Source organism: Aulonocara stuartgranti (genome assembly GCF_965226115.1).
Source record: "Aulonocara stuartgranti genome assembly, chromosome: 4".
NCBI lineage: Eukaryota > Metazoa > Chordata > Actinopteri > Cichliformes > Cichlidae > Aulonocara > Aulonocara stuartgranti.
Window position 1 is genome coordinate 15,167,647 of NC_138942.1, and position 18,882 is coordinate 15,186,528.

The following is an 18,882-nucleotide window of genomic DNA, read 5'->3' on the forward strand; positions in this document are numbered from 1 at the left end:
CCTGAATCTTAGTTATGCTACTGGGGGATTCCCATGGTGCATTGAGTATTTCTTCTTCAGTCACCTTTCTCACCCACTATGTGTTAATAGACCTCTCTGCATTGAATTGTACCTGTTATTAATCTCTGTCTCTCTTCCACAGCATGTCTTTATCCTGTCTTCGTTCTCTCACCCCAACTAGTCGCAGCAGATGGTCGCTCCTCCTGGAGCCTGGTTCTGCCAGATATTTCTTCCTGTTAAAAGGGAGTTTTTCCTTCCCACTGTTGCCTAAGTGCTTGCTCATAGGGGGTCATATGATTGTTGGGTTTTTCTCTGTGTGTATTATTGTAGGGCCACCTTGCAATATAAGGAGCCTTGAGGCTGTTGTTGTTGCAATTTGGTGATCTATAAATAACGCTGAAATGAAACGAATAGTAATAATAAAGAACTTTTTAAAAAAAGTCTTCATCACCCAACATTGTTTCACGCCTTTATTATCAGTACAATGTGGCAGCAGATAATAAAACCTATGTTGATATTTTTAATCTAAGAACCTTAATGTAGTTTGGCAACTTAATGTTAGTGGCTCCATAATATAGTTATTTTTCTGTTTGCCTAAGAAGTGAAAGATCCCTGATTTGATTCTGGTTAGCAGCACAAATTCTTGTGTCTGTTGTGATGAGCTCTTGTGAAAAAGGGAACAGCTGAAAGTATTTTTCTCCCTTTTTTAATGTTTTTTTTTTCAGTGTATTTTAAGTATAGATGAAAATGCGTCTGTAAACTTTAATCCCATTGATTGATTTTAAACAAACAAACAAACAAAAAAAAAAACCCCACTTCCTCTGAGGCAGGTTACCCATCTGCCACCCACTCCCATCTGCGCTGCACAAACACCTCCTCTTCCTGCCTTTCTCGGTTCTCCGTTCTGCTTTTCCTGCTCCCGCCTTATTCATGTTGGGTTTACCTTTCTATTATATGTATATGTAAACTTCTATTATATTGCAGTTGCAATAGTGCAGTCTGAGCCACACAGTTCCAGTTTGATTTTAACCTTATCCATTTGTGGACTTTGCTTTTTGCTCGATTTTTATTTTTTCCGCCTGTTTCCTGTTTGTGTCTCACTGCTTTCTTCACCAGCCTTTTCCAGCATTACTTCTAACAAAAGGTGAGCAGTTTAAACTTTTAATCTGAATTTAATATCAGTGTCTCTGATGATGTATGAGAGTGCGACGATGGCGCACTTGGACAGTTCTTTTAAAGTTGACAAACAAACAAAGTCTCCACTGTAGTTAAATCTAGCTTTTACCAATTACGCCAAATTGCCAAGGCCAAGCCTTATATACCCAGTAAGGACCTTGAGAAATTTATCCATGCCTTTATTGCATCTAGATTAGACTACTGTAACTCCCTCTATTTTGGCCTCCAATCCCCTTCTCCGCAGACTTCGGCTTGTTAAAAATGCGGCTGCACGCCTCTTAACTGGAACTGGCAGGTTTGATTCTATCACCCCTATCCTCGCTGACCTTCATTGGCTTCCCATCAAATACCGTATTGATTTTAAATGACTATTGGTTACCTTTAAAATTATAAATAACATTGCTCCCAGCTATCTTGTTAAACTTCGCAGCTTGTACACTCCTAGTAGATGGGCCTGTTGCTCTTAGTGCAACCTAGGGCGCGGTTGAAGACCAGAGGGGATCGCGCTTTTGCCATAGCTGCACCCAAACTCTGAAATAATCTTCCTATTTTGCTATTCCTGAGTCTGAATCAGTTCAATCTTTTAAATCGCGGTTGAAAACCTTTTTATTCAATTTAGCCTTCCCTAGTTAGTATTTGTATCCTGCAAATGTTCTTTTATGTAGTTTTAATGATTTTATTTTATTTTATTGCTGAATAATCTCCTAGTCGAGTTGTGTTTGTATTTTCTTTTGCATATTTTCACTGCGCTGCAGCTAATTAGTAGTGATGGGCAGATGAAGCCCCATGAAGCACTGAAGCTTTTCATCCAATTGGTTCACCCCAACGCGAAGCTTCATGAAGCTTCATTTGCTCTAGCAGGACACCTACTGGACGTAAAAATAATAGCTGGCATGAATTTGAAGAGTGTGGCATTTTGCACACAGCCTGTAAATGTCAACAACAAAAGGAGTGTGTAAAACATGTATATTGTAGTGATGGCAGTATACTGTGTATATTTATAGTGGCAGTATGGGAAATGATTATTTGGAAATGCTTGAAATGGAAATGATCATTTACTGTGAGGTGAGGTGTGGTTGGGGTGTGGACAGTGGTTGTGCTTTTGTAACGTTGAGGTATGGACAGCTACACACTGAGGCTTTGAGCCTCAGTCCTGCCTGTTCACATTTTATTCTGTAAAAACTAAATTTTCACTGCTTTTACGACCTTTTTAGTGGGGAGAACATAGCTGGGATTTAATGATTTAACAAATCTTTTAAATCCTTTGTCCTCCACAATGCTAAATGGCTGTGAGTCCTCAATCACCATGCTGACCAGGTCTTCATCTATTTGAGATTGTTCTCCTGAGGAAAGACAATAAAGACAAAGCACAAATATAAATATCACACACGTAACTTATTACAGTTGTATAATATTGTTATATCATTTAGTAACATTACTGCATCCTATATTATCATTGCATTTGATGGCTCACCTGGTCTTGCTCCACAATCGGTGTTCCCCTTATTCTCATGCAAAGCTCTGTAGTGCCTAAGCATGGATGAGGTGTTGTTGTTATATCCCAGCTCCCTGGCACATAGCAAACACTTCACCTTGTACAAAAGTAAAGACAGCTTAACATAAATTGTATTGCACCATCAGTATCATGAAAATACATCTTCTGTAGAAATTTACATACCTTGTTGGGAGGAATAAGATCAAAATGTTCCCTCACAGGGGAGGACATCCTCCTCTTCTTAGCTGGCTCCATTCTCTCCTGACTTTCCTCACTCTCATAAACCTCCAAACGGTCTCCAAACTCACACTAACCGCAACTCTCCATCAAACACCCACATTTTTGAATGAAGTCTGAGGGGTTTATATCGCTGTCATAGCTCGCGGCAAAGTTCGAACCACTTCATGAACCAGTCACGTGGTACAGCCGGGCAGCGAGGCTTCGGACGTCATCATTTTCAGCTCCTCCCATAAATGAAGCAAGCCTCGATACGCGCTTCGCGGAAACGCCCCCTCCATTACTCGACACACGCTCCGAAGCCTCGATACAGAACGTCCCATCACTACTAATTAGTGCTCTCCGCCTGTTGGTGTATTTATTCCGTTAGTTTCCTTTCTTTAAATTATTGTATTACTGTAAAACACTTTGGTGTACCGCTGGTTTTGAACGTGCTATACAAATAAAGTTCTATTGTATTCTGTATGCATTAAAGGATTAAAGTTGATCATGATGTCTAATCTTTAAAGCAGTGCTGTCTGGTTAAATATTGCATTTTATATTTCAGTTTCATTTCTTGGTCATGGATGATTTCGTAAGAAACACACTGCTTGAATGGGGCCTAAGTGATTGGGTGGAGAAATTTAAAGGTAAAGTATTGATCTGATTGACAGATATTGATTATTATTTGATCTGTTAACTGTAAAACAGCTTATAGAACTGTGCGGATTGCTTTTTCACTCATTAGCGAGAATTTCTGAAGCAAGTTGAGAATAATCTTTATCTCTTCAATTTTACTTTTAATTACAGATGAACAAATCAATGCGGAAAGTCTGTATTATCTAGATGATCGAGAAATTGATATTTTGATCCCAAAAGCTGGACCAAGAGTGATATTCAAGAATAACCTCAAGCTGTTAAAGGTAATTGATTTCTTTGACAATCATTGTTATTTTAGTGTACAGAGGTTTAATTTTTGTTAGAACTATCTTGATATTAAAAAAAATGTACTGGCAGTAACAATATGTAGCATAATTTTTTTTTAATTCTTCACTAATATGGATTTACAATGTTTTGGTGGTGCTAGAAAGAAATAAACACAAATCAAGAAATAGTCACTTCTTTTCAATTAAGTTACAAACTATTTTGTTTCCTTGAGATTTAGTATCTATACGAGAAATACAATTTTTAATACATGTTTAAGTGCTCAGTATTTTATTTGGCTTTGCACTTTTTATCTGCATGGTAAACAGGAGCATGAAGAAGCAGCTGGTTTGGTTCAGGTAAGGATTATAATGAATTTCAGACATTGGGCCAACTACCTGAGACAAAATAGAGTTTCATTCTGTTGCCTATAGCTGCGGGCCCATCCCCCGGGCCTCGGACCGGTACCGGTCCATGAGTCGTTTGGTACCGGGCCGCGAGAGTTGAGGCTCAGGTGTGAAATGTATAGTTTTCAGGGTTTTTATCGGTTTTCAGCATTATTTTGTTATCGTTTTTATCGTTTACTCGGTTTTCCTTGGTCTTTTCACGCGTGTTATGAATAAATTTTCTTTTTTTTCCGGTACCGGTACTAGTTTTATTTTGTTGGATTTATCCGCAACACCTTAAAGGGCGGTCCGTGAAAATATTGTCGGGCATAAACCGGTCCGTGGCGCAAAAAAGGTTGGGGACCGCTGGCCTATAGGGTTACATACCGATTGAATATTAATTTTAGTGACCTTTGATTGACATAACCGGATGTCAGTATTGCCAACGTAAATTACAATTTTACTGAATTTATGTTTACCCTTAGCCAGCAGTTTTAAATTTCCCTCACTGTCGCCTGTTCAGGCCATCTTGACTGATGTCTCTAGCTTTACATGTCTCAGAACAGAATCACCAATTACCAGAGTTTGATCCCCTGCGGGTGTGTCGCCAAGTAGGGAAAAACAATTAGACACATGAATGGGTTGGTGGTGTACCAGGGGCTTCCTCCTCATTGTCACCTAGGGCTGCCACAAACGATTATTTTGATAGTCGACTAGTCACCGATTATTTTTGCGATTAGTCAACTAATCAGATCATGCATCCATTGGACATAAAACGTACAAGCTTATTGCACCAGCAGCATCTGCTCTTATATAACTATCATTAGCTTACAGCTTTAAGTGTTTAAGGTATGTGGTAACTAAAAATAAAGACAAGATGATAGTTTGTTAAATTTTAATGAAATTTGCAGATTGTTTCGGTGAAGTTTAATAAACTCCTTGCTATCTAAAATATAACGGGACACCGGAGTATATTCTCGAGCATCTCACACTTCTGATAATCAGCTGTCTGCTTGACTTTTATTCAGCTGTGTAAAAACTATAACTTTAATCTCAGCCAAACTGATTTACTCAGGAACAAATAAAATACTAAAAAAAGGCCAAACAATAATATTTTTAAGTTATCTAAATGACTTATATATCATGTTTAACCTGAGTAGCGAAAGACGGTGGTGGGTTTGAAAACGATTTGCCGGGAGTCCAGTGTTCTCACGGGCTCTAGTGAGCCTTGAACCCCAGCTAGCTATCGAGCTAGTGGGTAACAGACGCCTCCGAAAACGTTGGAGCGCTTTTGAAAATATGTGTTGTCTTGATAAACTGAGCAGACATTTGAGGTTTACACAGCTACATTCTTGCCTGAAAATATGTTAAACGTTTATTTTGTGACCCAGAAAGAATAATAAGAGTAATGTTAACACTAACTAGCTGCTGCCATTGTTGGAAACTGAGCTGGGTCGCGCTATGAATTCTGGGACACAGCTACTTCTTCTTCTTCGGGGTTTAACGGCAGCTGGCATCCTTGTACATGCAGTGCTGCCATCTTCTGTTTCAGTCCGTTATTACACTCTTAAATCCTACTACTCATTCCTGCGTCTTTTGGGATCTTACAAAGCTTCAAACGACGTGTCGACTATTAAATCAGTCGTCAACAATTTTAATAGTCGACGTAATCGTGACTAGTCGACTAATCGTGGCAGCCCTATTGTCACCCAGTCATCTTGTTTCCCCGACTGCTCGGGACAATCTGCCAGAGGAAGCCAATGGAGCCTACACTACCTTCGGCTGTGCCCCGGCTAAAGGGGCCTGGCTAGCTACGGGATGTTTAAGGGTGTGAAGTCGAGTCTCCAATTCTGTGTTCCTGAGTGAATGGTTGAAGATTACACCTTGAAATACGTTATAAGTTTTTAATTAAATTGGCTACCCAGATAAGCTACACAAAAACACCACTGTGTGTTGGAACAAGAAGTCATACTCTAATGCAGAAAGCAAACACCAAGTGACCCACTGGTGACAATGTTTCACTGGCAGTAATTATATTTAATTGTATTAATTCTTAACTAATGTAGATTTTAATTGTTTTGATTGTGATAGGAAGAACAAAACTCAAATCAGGAACCAATTGTTTTTTTCCAAGTAAGTTAAAAACAGTTTTTTTCCCCCTTCAGATTTAATGTCCACATGACAAATACATGTTTAAGAGCTTAATATTAAACACTGCTTTGCACTTTTTATCTGCAGCTTGAACAGGAGCATGAAGAAGCAGCTGATGTGGGTCAGGTAAGGATTATACTGAACTTCAGACATTTGGGCCAACTGCCTGATACAAAGTAAAGCTCCATTCTCTGGTTTATAGAGACTGACCACTCTCTACAGAAGCCAATAAATGACTGAATCTAAAAACTTAATTCATAGGGAGTTGCGGAATATACATTTTGCCCTAACTAGGAGGTTTGCCAACCGTCTCTATAGCTCTTTGTGACTGGGACTTAATTATGCGAAAGAATTGCCTCATAGTATCACCAATGTTTACTAAGACGAAGGTTATTATAATTTATTTTTCATCAGTCTGCTGGCTAATAAAAAAAATCACTGCATTTACGTTTGTTGATTGTAAAACTTGTATGTTAGTGTCCTTTAAATGTTGTTAACGAACAATGCCAATGCAAATAGTGATCTGTATAGCTGATATTCATCCTCAGGTTTTGCCATCCACAAGTTCCAAAGGTAAGATATATATACTATCTATTACATCTGATATTCATCTTTCAAAGCAGAAATATTTTTATTTTGACTAAATGATTCCATTGAGCTTAAGTTTGGATATCGAGAGAGACCCAGCCAACAAACGGATATTTTTTTGTGGCTTAGGAAAGCGAAAGTCGGATCTTCAGGCTGAGTCCCTCAAATGTTTCCCAGCAGCTAAAAGACGTTGTGACTCAGGTATTTTTCTTTGTTTCTAAACAACATATCCAATGAAATTTTTCTTGTATAGCAGGAAAAAACTTTATCATCAGTTTGCTGGTATCTGAGGTACTATATTAAATTTTTCTTATTTCAAATCAAACATTGAACAATCAACTTGTGCCATAAGTACTTGGTAAGTGGTCCATAAGAACCTGATACATTACCCTTTTTGGATATCAGTGTATCACATTGTGTGTTTATAATGGTTCATAATTCCTGCTAAACACTTCTTTACTTTCACTTTGACAGACACCAGAATATTGTCTGAAGTGAAACGCATAATGAAACAAATCAAGGACCAAATAAACGACAAAGAAGAACTTGGTGCTTTTATAAAGTGGGTATATAAACATTTAAGTAAGACCTTTTACTTAAGGTATAATGAAGCTTTATTTATATGAGATCCAGATGTCTTTTGTAAGACTATTCTGGTGAACGGAAATCATATACACAAGGTGTTCACAAAGAGATGGCTTTCTAATTTTGCGATACATTTCATTGTTGAATAAATTAACTCACATTTAAACTCTTGTTCCATAGGAATAAAATCAGTGATTTAGAGATTAACAAGAGAGAGCTTGTTGGTGTCTTTGGAAGAACTGGGGCTGGAAAGAGCTCGTTAATCAATGCCATCATTGATGAGAAGAATCTTTTGCCCACTGGAAGTATCAGCGCATGCACCTCAGTCGTGATTAAAGTGGAGGCTAACACACGTAGCTTAAAGTATGAAGCGGAAATTGAGTTCATTAAAGAAGAGGTACAATAAAATGAATGTTTATTTTTCACAGTATATGTATATATAAGTATGTATATAATAATTATATAATACATAATTATAATAATTATAATTTCTAGTTAGTCTGCATGACATTTAAGAAAACCCAAAGATTGTTTTTGTTTTTATCTTGTTTTAGGAGTGGCATGATGAATTATGGTCACTGAAAACTTACAAGAAAGGTGATGATGACTATCGGGACATGGTTAAAAAGATGTCAGCCCTGTATGGAGATGAATGGAAAGACAAATCCCCTGAAAACCTTATAGAACCAAAGTATTTCAAAAATATTCCAGAATTTCTAGCGTCCAAGAGGAAATCTTTGAATTGTGACACAGTAAGGTCAAATGCTATTCTATTACTTACTATTACTTAGAATGTTTCTTGTTTTACTGAGTGAAATTTGTTTGCAAAGTCTGAAATTGATATAATTTATAGACGGCCTACTCTATGCAAATTGGGCTTTAACTGTTATTAAAAAAATGAAGAAAGAAAAAAAAATAGAAGCAGAGTAGAATATAATGCATCTTTGATAAGTGCTACAGACCAAAATCACAAAACAAATCTTTTCTTGCCTTATCAAACCTCAGTGCTGCTTTTGACCAGTTTGAAAACTAGATGTGATCAAAGGACCAAAGACAGAAACAAAAATGTGAATGTTTATTTACAATGTTTTCCAGCTGCCTCCTGCAGCTCAGCACACTGAGCTCCCTTGTCAGGTCCTGCCATCCTACTTAAATAGGGAAGACTGATTCTTATATAGACCTTTTCTACTTTATCTGAGCACTCAGAGAGTGGAAAAACAAAAACCTCATTGAAGAAAAGCATTTCAGACATATTCCAGAAATTTTAAACTCCATGAAGAAATCTTTGGAATGTGACACAGTAAGCTCAGAAACTCTAAATAATGCATTCTTTGAGAAAGTATTTATGTTTTCAGTTTGCGAGGACTGACATAATTTACTCTCGGCCGACTCTATAGAAATTGGACTAATTTAACTGCAAGTTTAGTGGATTTGTAACTGAGAACATTTTTATTTATCACACCTCCAAATCCATAAAATGACAACCAAATGTACCAGGGCAGGTTCTAATTCTTTTTGTTTTTTAGTTTTTTAACAGAATGAGTGATAGTCGCTGTGCAACTCAGCAAGTTCATCAAGGAATAGCTTTAAAAAAGGAGAAAAAAACAAACAAATTTGAGTTCCACTGAAATGGATTTAGAGGATTTGAAACAAACAAAAAGTCATGTTATGGATAGATGGTATGAGAAAAGCTTTCAAAAAGTTTTTCATCCTAAAGATGTCAGTATTAGCTCCTGAGGTCAAGAGTGTACATATGGTTGTACATACTTACATTAGCCTGTGCTGTATTTTGGGTTTTCTGCTCCTAATTTACTGTAATTGTAAGTTTTAGAAATTCAGTTAGGTATAGGTACGTATTCAGGTATAGTATCACTAAAAGCTACAATACTCACTACACGTTATCGTTGCTCTTCAGTCATATTTTACGTTGCACTACTTCTTTAATCCAATTTGAAGACACGTTCAGTGATTGTACAGGTTACGTGTCTTGCATTATCGTATTTATTTCATTTATTGCAGGCTCAAGAGCTATCTCAAAAACTTCGTATATACACAAAGGGTGGACCAAAGCAGGAAGATGGATCTAAAGCACAGCAGTGGTTTTGGCCACTAGTGAAAAGTGTGACTGTCAGGGTGCCACACAATGAGCTCCTCCAGCATGTCACACTTGTGGACCTTCCTGGAAATGGTGATCGTAACAAGAGCAGGAACGAAATGTGGAAACAGGTATTTTATTCACATCCACTGCATCTTGTTTTGTCCTGTGTTGTCTGAACATTGTTTTGTGTAATTATTTAAAATTGACATTCTATGATTCTCTTTCAGATTGTTGTAGATTGTTCTACTGTGTGGATAGTGGCTGAAATTACTCGAGCAGCATCAGAAGTTGAAGCCTGGGAGATCCTAAAAAGTGCACATGGCCTCATTGGAAATGGTGGTCAATGTCAGCAAATCCACTTTATCTGCACCAAGTCTGATCCTGCAGATGATCGGTAAGTGAATTACCAAACCACACAGTGCTGAATGTGTTGGCAAAAGTACTCAATAACTGATATCAAAAATCATATTAAAGACACATACTATTATCAAGACTAAGATAGTACCAGTTTACTAGAGAATGCATTTCTTGAAGAAAATTCAGTGTGAATGCTGACAGCTGAATCGTTTGAGTTGAATTTTTATAATTACTTAGTCTTGTACACCAGTGTGTACACTGAATACACCAACTCATTCACATGAGAGCAGAAGTTCACACAGAAGAAGTAGTTTCAGAGTTTGAAAGTAGCTGAACAGAATAAGCTGATTAAATGACAAAAGAAAATTTAGACTTTGTGAACTTCAGCTTTCAGCAATTCTGCACTTTGACTTTCAGATGAATGGTTCGGTGTATTTCAGCTCAATGGATATTTTTCCAACCAAAGGTTCAGAAGTTATGACATTTCATCTCAAACAATTCAGCTATCCACATTCACACTTGAGTTTTCTTTAGGAAATGTGTTCTCTAGTTATTCCTTTGTTGTTATTTCAAGGGCAGGGATTTTTTTTTTTTTTTTTTTGAAAAGACTTAAGGTGTTCCAATTGCATGTTAAAGAATAAATTGTGCCATGGATGTTAATGTCAGTGGCCATTTTGCTTATTTGTATTTTCATTGGATCGTTGTAAAGCAGCAGCCATTTTTGTTTATTATTAATCTATGTCTTTAGCCGCTAACTAGTCTCACACCGTTTGTCGCTTGTCTGTGAGCTGCGTGCTTCCATTCAGATTTTTACAATTTATACACTTTCTGAAATATTCCTCTTTTCTGCTGATAGGGTCACATTGACTTTGAATCACTTTCCTTCTTTTAGGCCATATTTCTCCCACACCGTTTGACTTAGACCCTACTGTTACACCAAATTGACCAGAGCAACTGTCTGCAAAACTAAGATATTTATTTCACTTCATTTCTACAGTTTTTCTGTCTCTCAAATCCCTCCCCATTCATGTGTATTGGAGAGTTAGCATGAGGCTAGTGTGAGGCACACAAATCCTCAGGTGAATTTTTTTTCTTTAACATCTAGATACATGCTCAATCATCCAAGTAAGTTAATCCCCAAAAGTTGATTCTGTTCAACTGGACAGTGTTTTCAGTGGGAGAAATGTTTCGTCGTGACGAAAGCTTACTGCAGGTTTCCCCAGCCTTATAAACAGTACCCGGAAATTCACTCCCTGTTTAATTTCACCAACCACTTTTGGAGCAAAGTTTTTACAGAACATTTTTTAACTTGCACTTGTGACCTTAAATTTAAGCTCTACACAAACAAAAATCCACACATGTGTAGAACAACTTCTTGGGATCCCCACAGTTTTTAAAACACATCGATATCACGTTCACTTCCCAGTTTATAAGCCATAAGGCAACAATTCACTCTATTACAGCATCCCTCATTTGAATATAATTTGTGTACTGGTTTGTCTGTGTCTCACCATAGTCTGGGCCCCACCTATGAGGTAATACTCACCACAAGGCTCATCTACAGTTTGTTAGCTTGTCATGTGTCTCACTGAGAGGTTTAGTGGGTAAACTGCTACTCTTTCTGTGGGGGGCCATTGCGTATTGGCTGTAATGCATTCAGTGTGAATGCAGCAACGGCCAATGAAATAAAAAAAGATTGCTTACACAGAACCGTCAGAGAACAGGTTCAAGGCCTGGTAGGGACAAAGCTTGTGTTACATTATCAAAGGATAAACACCAGTTTGTACTTAGATAATGTAGGTAACATTAATTTTTCACATTACTTTATGATTTTATTTGATTGTCTTGTTTATTTGTAAATTATATTATATAGTGTTACCACCCTTGGGGCTGTGTTTCTGCATTAATTACTTTCATGAAGTACATTTGAGATGATATCCTGCTCGCTAAACACTGTTCATAGTGTTGAACTCTGCTTGTTAACCCCTAACTATGGTTGAACCTAGCTTGAGTAGATTTTTGTGGTGTTACTGCTCGTGAGGTTAGCCTTAGTTAGCTTTAGGTTTTAGGTTTAGTTAATTTTGTGCTGGTTATATGTCCAGTGGTCTGCAGTACGGGGCCCTGTCGGTTTTCTGTTTGAATTTTGCAATAAAACCTTTATTTCACTCCCTGTCCCCTAGCAGAGAGGGTTGTAACAATACCATGATAATCCTGTGTTGTTTATTAGGTGAATGCAAAGACAGTGTTTTGCACCAGGAAGCATCTCTGTATAGACAGTATAATTTAGAAGGGCAGTAAAGAAAGTCTGCATGCAAGACACAGAAAAAAAAAACACCTCAGCACATAGCACACGAATCATCACATCTGACAACATAGAAGACACTTCCAAGGCGTTTGGAGGGGGTGGGGGGTGAATGTAAGTGTGTGTGTGTGTGTGTGTGTGTGTGTGTTCCGTGTTCCGGGACTAACACGCACACTTTACACTTTACACTTTACACTTACAGCTGATCTTCTTCTCCAAGATCTTATCCATATTGCGTTCAATAAACACAGTCTGTGTACTCACAGCCCTGCCCATCGTCTATCATGTCAGCCAGCCTTGTGGGATTTTGAACAGCTGTAGCCACTTCTTGTTCTTCAATAAGCCAGGTCCGAGCCAGCTCCAATCAGCCAGAATTCTATTATCGTGGTTCCGAATTGATAGATGTCATTCAATGTCCTCCATAAAGAGTGTCGCCAGACACACGACGCAACCGACCATCTGATGTATTCATCTTAGTGTGAATGTTAGATATAAAACACTTGGATATAGAAAAAAGTGTTTGAATGAAATTTTTATTTGAAGAAATGAAAATAGCAGGTCTGTGCTCTATTTCTGTCAGTGAGCGTTTCTAATGTTCGTAAGATATGAACACAACACTGTCAGAAACCCACCCAGCTTATTTAGCATTACAACATGACAGCAACACACGAATAACTGAAACCTCCCGTTCATTCATCATTTAGCTCGTCACTTCAGCACAACTGACACAACTGTTTAACCAAATGATGGACGCTAGCTGTCATAAATCAGATAACCCTTCAAAACACAGCTGCATATTTGTTCTGTAGGTTTACTCTTATTTCAGATAACCTTTTTCTTACCTGTGGATAATGATCACAGAGCTCTGAGATCTGATTTCTTCTCTGGAAGTGGAAAGTTTTAAAAGTGCGGCGACTCAGACTTGAAACAGCGCCAGAAAACCATAGTGGACAAAAGTATATTACATCTGTAGTGATTTAGCACTACCATACAAAACGAATGCGAAACAGTTTATATCTGTTTATCTAAGGTTGTGGGTTCAAGTACAGCATGGGACATGTTTCTCATTTTCCACTTTCAGCATGTTTGACAAAAAGGTGCCACTTTTAATATATCCCGTGGTATACACATAGCTAAACATAACTTTCTAGAAAATGACAAAGCGTTGTCCTTTTATACTTCAGAACAGGGTCTCTAACTCATTTCCCGGGGGCCACTAGCGGCCCACGTCACACCCCCCCCCCTCCTTGCAGCCTATATATTGACGTGAAAAAATATATTGCAATTTGGCCCTTTAAGTTTGTTGTTGAATGCAATGTTAAAATAAGTTATTTAAAAATTATTTAATATGAAGGAATATAAGCAGAGAGTACAAACATTTTGAGGAATTGTGTTAGTTCAGTGATTCAGTTATTTGTAAATAAAACTATTTTCACTAGCAGTCAGAACTATTACTTTAACTACTGTGGTCTGCAGAATCTGTATAAGCATGTGGCCATTTACCATTGAATGAAACCATAAACAATAAAAAAAAAAAGGTCAGGAATAATAGAAAGCAAGACCCATCAGAAAATAAAAAGAAGGCAGAAAAGCGGGGCCTGAAGTGGTCAGTCCTTTAATTATGCTGATCTTATTGACACATCTTTTTGAAGTGGTAAAGGTATCTTGCACTCCACATGCAAATCCTTTAAAAGACAAACACTCAGCTATTTTCTTGATGTGTTGCTGTATGATTAAGCTATATGTTGAGTCCAGTTTTCTTTTCTATCCATTTAAGAGTGCCAAACAACAAAGAAGCCAAGGAAGAAGTGATGAACGAATTCCAGGAACTGAGTGTGAGTTTTAAAGATGTTCAAACAGTTTTCTGTAATGGCGAGGCAAAGCTTCATTAAAATTAAAACACATTATTTCAGGAGCAGTTCAGCGATAAAGGTTTCAAAGTGTTCACAGTGAGTGCTGATGAGTTCCTGAAAAGAAAACGCGTAAAAGAAGATGACAATGGTAGGTTGTAAGCATGTCAGAATATTTTGTGATTAAAAGAAAACAATCTTATTCAATGCATATCTTGTTTTATTTTCCCTCTATGTAAACCAGTAAGAAGTTATTAGATTAAATTACTTTTATTTACAGAAATACCCAAACTTCAAGACTTCCTGCAAAATCTCAACGACTGCCACTCTGAGACAATAAACTATGTGAATGGAGCTTATGGGATTCTGTCTTTGATTGAAGGTGCCAGGTGTAGCAAAGCGGTGAGATCAAGTTATCTATGTGGAACTATATATTAATGACAAATTTATAACTTCAAATGTTTCCATAACTCTGACACCTAACAAGATTTTAGTTATCAAGATTTCTTGACAGGAACTGACTGAAAAAAATTTCAAAATGATGAATGAAAATAGAGAGTTGTATTTATGTTATTACTGCTTTAATAGAAAATAAATATACTTTTTTTAATTTCAGGGTGTTGGAAAAGCAGATGATGTATGTAAAGTTCTCGAGAAAAACATGAGAGAAGAACTTGATCAAGTCAAAAGTGCAGTTGATGAAGCGATCAAGGATTTTGAACAATGTCTTACAGAAGGCGTTAAAAATTCCAAAACCTCTGAAGAAAGACTGAAATTTTTTTTGGACCGTGATGTATGTATCTGAATTATAATTATTATAATTAACATCACAGCAACAGATTTTGACCTTTATATGAGCATGTGTTTAGAAATGGTTTTCCAATTTGTTTCAGCAAGAGCCTAGTTTTTTCAAGACACTACAGGCTGTGGTTAGAAAAGACGGCATCCACCAAACCAAAAAAGGGGAACAAATAAATCTCAACACAGTATTAGCTTCATGCTTGACTGACAGCATTGATGAAAAATTCAGAAAGACCTTCCCGTGAGAATAAACAAAAATTTAAACTGTACACTATACTTAAAATGATTAAAACAAACTTGTCAAAACTGCCATCATGAAACATTTTTTTCAGAAATGATGTTAAAGGCGGATCTTTCAGTGGAGTCATCAGTAGATTTTCACTTGACACAAATTCGCTGATTCAAAAATACCAAGATGTCAAACTGCAGCTGATATTTCTTCAGACAGAGGTACGACATGAAACAATCCAGTTTGTCAGTTTATTATAGCAGAATTTACCTATTCACTCTTCAAATACCAATTCTGTTTATTAACTCATTCATGTTTCATGTTTTTAAGGAGGATAAAATTAAGGCAAAACTCAACAAAATAATCCTAAAGGGGAAGAAAATCATCTACAACAGTCTAACAGAGACAATTGAGAAAAACATGAAAAAGTGCTATGAAGGTAAGAAGATTGTCAGCTTGTCACTGTAATAAATCACAATTGTACATTAAAAAAAAAATGTTTTGACAAAGTTTATTCTTTTCTTGTAGACGCACAAAAAATTTCTGGAACTGATGCACTGAAAAAAATGAGGAAGACTATTGAGACACATGTATCCTTAAATAGGAACATGTATGAGGATGCAAAAAAGACCATGATGAAGAAGATGAATATATTGATGGTTTGTCAAATTATAACATACAATGAGACCAAGTAGTGTTTTTTCTGTATTTGAGTGCTTTGGCTCAGTCTGAACATTCTCTAAACCAGGGCTAGGCAACTCCAGGCCTCAAGGGCCGGTGTCCAGCAGGTTTTAGATATCACTCTGGGTCAACACAGCTGAATCAAATGATTAGTTTGTTACCAGGCCTCTGGAGAACTTCAGGACATGTTGAGGAGGTAATGTAGCGATTTAAATCAGCTGTGTTGGATCAAGGACACATCTAAAACCTACATGACACCAGCCTTTGAAGCCTGGAAGTTGCCCACCCCTGCTCTCTAAACATTAGTGAGGCTGCTGTTAATATTTTTATTTTTCAGCATTACAAAGATTTAGTCTGATACGATGGGTTGGACTGAAGAGTTTGAAGTATAAACTGGCCACAAGCACTCTAAACAAACATCTACCCATTAATTTAGATGTTTCAGGTGTTTCTAAACGTCAATATTTGACTTTGGAAAAAGTAATAAAAGCTCTGATGTTTAATTAGAAGATCATCTGTAAGGAACTGGAGGAAACCATGGACCACTCCATTAAACACTCACTCAAGGCATCAACTTTGAGTGAGAGTCTCCCAGGTAAAGAAAATATAGGCTATAAAGGTGAATCATGTATGTTGAACAATGCCAAAGCATGTTTTATTTATTTTTTGTTTTTCAGATGTTTCAGGGGATCTTGAAACTGTGCAGCAACATTACAATGAAGTTAAGCGCAGTCAAGAGGGAGAAATGACATCACAGTAACCAGGTAAATATTTAAATGTTATTTCATGTCACAGAATTATTATTATTAACCATTTTGTGTTAAATTACTTTAATAGTTCCTGTGAATTCTCAAAGAGAGGGGGTGAAATCTGATGACAATCCTAAGCACCTAAATATACATTAACTTTTGTCATAATTTAAAGATCCGAAATAGCCATTTTAAATTACATATGGCCATTTAAGCTGTCCGCTTGTATTTTCATCATCTCAGCTAAAAAAAAAAAAACCCAGCTGGTTCTTATCTAACATTGGTGCCAGGTAATGTTATGCACCGGTGCCCTAAACAACCCCATTTCTCTCTGATAAAATGTTTGATTATATTCTTACGTTGGATGAGAGTTTTTTTCACTAAGTGTTAAAGTGTGACACCATAATGTTAGATTTACTTTAAAAGAAGTTTACTAGCAGCTGCTAAACAACTGCTAACAGTTGTGAAAACAGCAGCACTACCAACATAAACGTTCAGGACATGCTCAAAAACTTCCCTGAATATTGTCCACAGTCTTTGGACAGAAGTGACTTATTGACTCATATCAGACTGACAGCTGAGGTAAACATGCTGAATTAATTATTTCTGTGCACAGACAAAGTATTTGAATAATATCACCACTTATAATTTGTGTTATTTTACCCTTTTTACATCCGAGTCACCTCAAACATGTTAAAATAAAGTGTTTCCAAAAATGATTTTCTACACAAACAGTAACAGAAACAACAGATATTAAGATTTGCTATTCTAGGCTGAGGAGCTTTCAAGACATCTTAAAGCTAGCTGTAAGCACTGGCAATTTTACTGTTTGCCTGAGCAGCTGAGTGTTAAAAATCTTTGTGCTTATTATTACTGGATGTTTCAGATTTGCTCCACACAGTAACAGCAGAAACCTGATGACCCACTCAGCATCTCTGAGGGAACACTGACCAAAAGCATGAGGTCTCTGGATATCACCACAGACATTTCTGTTGTGTTGCCTGCTGTCTTTGAATGTTGTGTTTGACTTTTAATGAATTTGGTGAAATGAGATTTTTCAGTCTTCACTGAGAGAAGCTCCTGGGTTTGAATCCAGTTTGAGGCCTTTCTGTGTGGACTTTGCTTTTTCTTCCTGTGTCTGTGTGGGTGCTCTCTGTGTACTCCAACTTCTTCCCACAGGCCAAAAACATGCGTGGGGGTTAGGTTAATTGGTGTTATTAGTTTTGTATTTTGTCATTTATTTTTATTTTTCATTTCTGTTTAGTTTCAAGACTTACAATTTCAATTTATTTTTCATTGTTTGAAAATGTTTAATTTTAGTTGGTTTTTATTACTGTTACGTTCTGATTTTATCTACTGTTTTTTTTCTTTTAATCAATTTTAAATCATGCTTTTTTTATTGTTTTTTAATGTCTCTGTAAAGCACTTAGATTCACCTTGTTGTTGAATTGTGCTATATAAATAAACTTGCCTTGCCTTACTGTTAATTTTTTTTTTTTAATTATTGTTGTATTTAGTGGAAATATCAGAGACAAAATTTAGGAAAACCAGTGGAAACAATAGAAATGTTTCACTTTTTGAAAACAGTTGACCCACTTGTCTTGTTACATGTCCAGTGTCTCAAACACATCCATCAATACCATGTCAGGCACATTGTAATAACATTTTTACCAAACTAACAAATACTGAAACTAAAACTATTTCCTCTGATTTGTATTTCAAATGAGGTCATTTAATCATTTCTGTTGCTTGTTGTTTTTATTTTGTTTAACTAAAATATTCATATCTAGTCTTAGTTTTTACTTTAGTTTTATTTGAGTGGAATAACCTTAGGAACCTGTTCAGGGTGTACTCTGCCTCTCGCCTGACAACTGGGAAAGGCTCCAGCAACCCCGAATTGGATAAGCAGAAGAAAATGGATAGATGAAGATTTTTAAGCATGAATTCCTCCCAGAGTTTTTAAGGTTTTAATTGTGAGGGTCTAAACCAAAAGGGCAGCACTTTGTGCAAAGATGTTTTGATATATCTATTTTCTCCATTTTGTTGTATTTGTTCATTATTTGTAGACCCTAGTTATACAGAAAATTATACAGCAGTAGAACTACAATGTTACAGATTGTTAATTTTAGTGCTTTAAACCACAGGGATACTGTGATATTCAGATTCTTCCCAGTTTTCTATATAGCACATGTCTTATGTATACCATTTTACTTACATTTCTAACCTAAATATTAATTTACTGTAATACAATGGTTTCTTTGGTTGTCATAAGTAATAAAGCAGCAGCAAAAATA

At 36.7% G+C, this 18,882-nt stretch overlaps 2 protein-coding genes across 5 annotated transcripts; one reads left to right on the plus strand and one right to left on the minus strand.

The window, feature by feature from the left end:
- The first annotated feature begins 869 nt into the window (after window positions 1-869).
- On the plus strand, window positions 870-18,882 carry LOC309705479 (nuclear GTPase SLIP-GC-like). Of its 4 annotated transcripts, none has more exons than XM_082531351.1 (24): window positions 870-1,144; window positions 3,456-3,537; window positions 3,698-3,810; window positions 4,141-4,170; window positions 6,289-6,330; window positions 6,436-6,474; window positions 6,897-6,921; window positions 7,066-7,137; window positions 7,411-7,498; window positions 7,702-7,918; window positions 8,076-8,273; window positions 9,541-9,747; window positions 9,847-10,013; window positions 14,056-14,113; window positions 14,192-14,279; window positions 14,409-14,530; window positions 14,745-14,921; window positions 15,022-15,170; window positions 15,262-15,379; window positions 15,489-15,597; window positions 15,687-15,817; window positions 16,347-16,434; window positions 16,517-16,603; window positions 17,475-18,882. In XM_082531351.1, the coding sequence occupies exons 2-23, from the start codon at window positions 3,471-3,473 to the stop codon at window positions 16,597-16,599; spliced, it is 2,388 nt and encodes a 795-aa protein (XP_082387477.1). In that variant the 5' UTR covers window positions 870-1,144; window positions 3,456-3,470; the 3' UTR covers window positions 16,600-16,603; window positions 17,475-18,882. The 4 variants fall into 4 exon arrangements, with proteins under 4 accessions (XP_082387477.1, XP_082387478.1, XP_082387480.1 ...); XM_082531352.1 differs by having other exon boundaries at window positions 16,350-16,434; XM_082531354.1 differs by lacking the exon at window positions 6,289-6,330.
- LOC309705699 (uncharacterized protein) lies at window positions 1,944-3,305 on the minus strand. Its single transcript, XM_082531622.1, has 3 exons — window positions 2,855-3,305; window positions 2,651-2,768; window positions 1,944-2,519 (listed from the first exon to the last, which is right to left on the minus strand). The coding sequence occupies exons 1-3, from the start codon at window positions 2,924-2,926 to the stop codon at window positions 2,359-2,361; spliced, it is 351 nt and encodes a 116-aa protein (XP_082387748.1). The 5' UTR covers window positions 2,927-3,305; the 3' UTR covers window positions 1,944-2,358.